This window comes from Elephantulus edwardii, unplaced genomic scaffold (assembly GCF_000299155.1).
Source record: "Elephantulus edwardii isolate Elephantulus edwardi_28Jun2011 unplaced genomic scaffold, EleEdw1.0 scaffold00055, whole genome shotgun sequence".
NCBI classification, from domain to species: Eukaryota; Metazoa; Chordata; class Mammalia; order Macroscelidea; family Macroscelididae; genus Elephantulus; species Elephantulus edwardii.
In genome coordinates this window covers 12,449,941-12,454,629 of record NW_006399805.1, presented here as the reverse complement: position 1 = coordinate 12,454,629, position 4,689 = coordinate 12,449,941, and the positions used below count along the sequence as shown (strand labels likewise).

General features: G+C 50.9%; 1 protein-coding gene across 1 annotated transcript in view; it reads left to right on the top strand.

The window, feature by feature from the left end:
* The first annotated feature begins 644 nt into the window (after nucleotides 1-644).
* EPHA1 (EPH receptor A1) overlaps nucleotides 645-4,689 on the top strand; it is a 47,318-nt gene continuing 43,273 nt past the window's right edge. The window contains exon 1 of the mRNA XM_006887253.1: nucleotides 645-698. Coding sequence (XP_006887315.1) covers nucleotides 645-698 — 54 coding nt within the window. The remainder of the gene's footprint in view (nucleotides 699-4,689) is intronic.

Genomic DNA, 4,689 nt, shown 5'->3' with positions numbered 1-4,689 from the left:
AGGAGGGAGGGAGAGAGGGGGGGAGAGGAGAAGAGAGGAGAGGAGAGGAGAGGAGAGGAGAGGAAGGAAGGAAAGAAAGAAGGAAAGAAGATAATGAGAGAGAGATTGGTGATAGTGGGATTGGTTCAGGCCATTATGGAGGCTAGGAAATCTGAAATCCATAGGGGAAAAAGCAGGCTGAAAACTCAAGCAAGGTGTCTGCGTTGCCTTAAGGCAAAATTCTTCTCAAGGCAACTTTAATTTTTGCTTTTAAGCCCTTAAACTGATTAGTTGAGGCCAACCCACATTGAGAGCAGTATTCTTGGCTTAGAGTCAGCTCACCGTAATGTTAATCATATCTAAGAGAGTCTTTCCCACCAACACCTGGATCAGTATCTGCCTAAGCAGCTGAGGAGAGGATTCTGGTGGTGCAGACTGCGGAAAGCGGTGCTGCTGGCTGAAGTGGGAAGCCTCTCTGCGAGTTCAAATCCACACGCTGCTGCGCGAGATGAGCAATCTTCCACGTGATTTACAGCCTCTGCTAAGCCTTGGAGCGTCATCCATGAGTTTGTTTCAACTCAATACAATAACTTTGACTTTGTGGCTTTGAAACAACTGGGCACCCTAGCCTTGCCAAGTGGGCACACATAAGTAACTATCGCACCATGAGCCTACTCAGCGCAGAGGCACCCAACAATACCACCACCCATATGGTGCAGGTAACACCCTCTCCTCATTTACCAATAGCATCAGATTCCAAAGACCAGGTCATTATGTGAAGATGGAAGATGGCCACATCAGCTCGTAGAAGGGAGAATGATGCGGTCATGAGCTCATCGGAGAAGTCCTGAGAACCACATCTGGAAGCAGGCACATGGCTAGAACCGTCACAACCACGTCACTCCCTCTTCACACCTCGGCGTTTGTTACTGTCGCTACCAGGCAAGTGTCATCAAGGCACAAAATCGTGGATAGCAGATCCTTTACCGCAGTCATTAAGGTGAAGTGTTGGGTGACAAGGGTGTCAAACGTGAGGTGAGTGTGAGGGATTCAGTGCAGGACAGGGTGATCTGCAAGGCCATCGTAGGGGTAGAGAGACCACAGGGACAGGTCAAGTAGACAGGCCCCTCCGGGGAAGGCTCTTGGGGAACTTACATATTGGAATTTCTTACACCAGAGATGAAGGGTTTAGGAGAAAAACAGCAAACAGAAAAGAAGGCAATGATTAACAGAAAACCAAAGTTTGTAGAGGAAAGAAGTCAGTGTGGTTTACACCTGGTCCCCAGTGGGAGTGTACGCTGTGCCAACATTGAAAACTGGACGGGGATCCGCCAGCATCGTGACAATGCCAGGAATGCTGGAGGCATGTCCTGGGGGTGGGAGCGAAGAGGGGGGAAATCCTCACGTTCAGTGGTGGTGGTGGTGGTGGTTGTGTGCCATCAAGTCGGCACCTACCCATAGGTGACTCTCCAGTGTATTTTCAGAGGCAGTAAATCACACAGGAAGGCATTACCCATCTTTCTTGAATGGTGCAGGGGTGGATTCGAACCACATGCCTTAAGGTTGGCAGCGCAGCTCCTTACCACCAGGCCACCAGGGCTCCCTCATGCTCAGTAGTGGGAAGTAATGCCCAATCGGGAGAAGGAAGGAAAACAAGAATGCCGTTTAAAAACAAAGATCCAGTGTGCGCGCACATACACATGCACACACCACACACCACACGTGTAGACACACTTGGAGATACACAAACACACACCACACACGCACACACAGATCGACATCTTACATGTACTTAACACACACATGCATATGCAGACAAGTCACAGTCACCCGCGTGCACATCCACACACGTCTGTGCACATGTTCGAATGCACTCACACAGGCTCACATCACAGACACGTGCGCGCACACGTGTGCACATTTGCTGGCTAAAAGAAGCACAAGCAGTTTCTGTGAAAAGGGGGAACTAGCTGGAGTGGGAGGACGACCCCGACCCCGGCCTCCTGTCCCCACAGTGTGTTTTGGCACTTTAAAGTCATGGCCTTGACTCAGGGGAAGAGCGGGGCAGTGTAAACAAGACCCACTGCTTGTTGTCCTTGTCTTCCTGTCCTTGTCTCTCCTAACAGCAGTGCCCTTTGAAGCCTACATTTGGTTTCCTATTGCATCCAGGGATCAGATTTCTGTCCTCAATCACCACGAATTGTAATGGCCTAATATCACTCATCATTTTATTAAAATCTTCCAAGTATGTGTTTTTCATAATCATTTGGAGGAAGAAAAGGGCAGAATTCAAAATATGAGTCATGTTTCTAAAATGACTTCATCTCCCTGCTAGGAAAAACAAGCCAGAGACTAGGTTTCTACTCTTCAGGGGGTGACGCTTCCCCTGTGTGGCTCTGCTGTCACCCCACCCCCACCCCATTTTTCCTCCCTGGTCCCCAGGAAGCCCCCTCCCACGGCACATCTTCAGGCCCCTTCCTGGAGGCATAAGGGAGGGGTGGTGCTAGCTGATTACCAAACACTTGTTCTTGGGGGGAGGCCAATGGGGCTGACCTACATTCCAACCTCAGTGCAATGGGGGGGGGGGGCTGAGAGCAGGGGAACAAGAGGCAGAGAAGGAGGCAGCCCCAGACCACGTGCCTGCTCCCCCACTTCCTCTGAGCCCCAGCAGAGATGTGGCTGCTGGTGACCTCTAGCCAGGCTCCTCTCATCGGTGACCCCCACCACCCCACCCCCGCCATGCTCAACAAGACAGAGCACTGGTTCCTTGTCAGGGCAACCACGGACAGAGGCATGCTCAGCTCCAGTGCCCGGCAGTGCGCATTAAAGGGCCTCCAGCCAGGGCCCCATCCACACTGTGCTCTGCTGTGAGCAACGAGGTTTCCATTCATCCGATGATCTTTTTCTAAGTTGATAAGCGGGCTTTATCTTCCTAGCCTGTCTTAGTCTAGAAGTTCTGCTGAAATCTGCCCACCATACGTGACCCTGCTGGTATTTGAAATGCAGATGATATAGCTTCAAACATCACCCAATAAACAGGTCACCCCAGTCTGACTCAATGACAGACATGGTGTGGCAATGGAGAAGGGGCGAGCTTAAAGTCAATCCCCGCAGGTAATTGCAGGAAATCCACTACCCTTTGGTTTGTCTGCCTGGCCCAGCAAAAAGAAAGGGAACCGAGGACACGGGGTGTGGGGGGTTGATGTGGGAGAGACAGCACCCAGAGGGGCCCAGGAACCGACAGGAATAGGCAGGGGGCTAGGGGTGGGGCATCAGCAATGGGTTTACTGGGTCTCCTCTTCAAATCCGGGTCACATTGGTGAGAGGAGCAGATATTTTAAAAACCTCGAACCAGGCTTCCAACTGCTTCATCCCAGTTCAAACCTCGGCAGAAATCTGCGCTTCCATCCCATTCAACGGCCTCTGAACCTACAACTTAAAGCCGAACCCAGGACAGCTCTGGTAACGGCTGAGGGGGTGCCTGGGAGCAACACCCAGACCTTGTCAACGTGCAGGTTCAGTACATCTGGGGTGAAGACAAGCCCTCAGCAGGGCTGGAACCGCAATGAAGGCCTGGTGTCGAGTAAGATCTCCTGGGAGGGGGGGAAACACTACACCTCGTGCGCATCAAGTGGGAACCGACACACAGCTGACCCTCCGATGGGTTTTCCGAAGTCACGTGTCTTAGGGAGATCGCCTGTCTCCCTCCCAGAGCAGGTGGTGGATACGAACTACCTGCTTTGGGGTTGGCAGCACAGCTCCTCACCCGCTGGGAGAGACAGGGGATGGAAGAGGAGCTGTCCTGGTGGGAAGCCTCAGAGCTGTTCTGGTTGTGAGACTTGGAGCTGTCGTGGTTGGAGAGCCTCGCACTTGACACTCCACCAGCACCACTGGTGACAAGAACCACGAGAAAGAACACTTCCAAGCCAGTGTTTGGCTCTTTATCGTCGCAGTCCCTGTCTATGCCTAAGATTTTGGGTTTAGAGAAAATAAGCAGTTTTTCCCTAAAGGGTTATTATTATGATCTGAGTTGATGTCAGGGTACTTCACCCTGCACCTGTGGTCCAAAGGCAGTTAGACTTTTCTGTTTCCATTTTTCAGCCACAGACCCCCACTTTTGCAGGTCCAGAGAGCCGTTCTGGTTAACCTCCAGCTGTTTCCACACATTCTTTCCCACTTTGTTTTTTATTTACCACCAGGTGGCAATAGGTAAACTCACATAAGCATCCAGTGGGAGGAGGCTCCAGGAGAAGGCCATGGGACTCAGAGAAGGTTCAAAATGAAATGCCCGTCCTAACTTTGTGGACAGTTCTTTTGATCCCGAGATCATTTGGTACAAAGGACACATCATTTAGATTGTTGGGACAACTTGAGTCTGGACTCAGCTTTTTAGCATGTAACCTGGAGTGAGTCTCTCCTGCACTTTTTCTACCTTGACTTGCAAAGTTGTAAAAGGACAAACAAATCTGTCTTGGAGAAAAGGCAATCAAGGTGCTCCTCGGTGGCAAGGGCTGTGAAATGATACCTTACATACTTTGAGCACAGTGGCAGCAGGGATTGGGGTGGGTATGGGGGGGATTGTCCCCAGAGAAGGGCATTATGCTCAGAAGAGTAGACAGTTGACAAAGGAGAAGAAGACCCTCAAACACAGTTTAACACAGTGACTGCAACAATGGGCTTGAGAATCTAACAACAACAGATGGATCAATG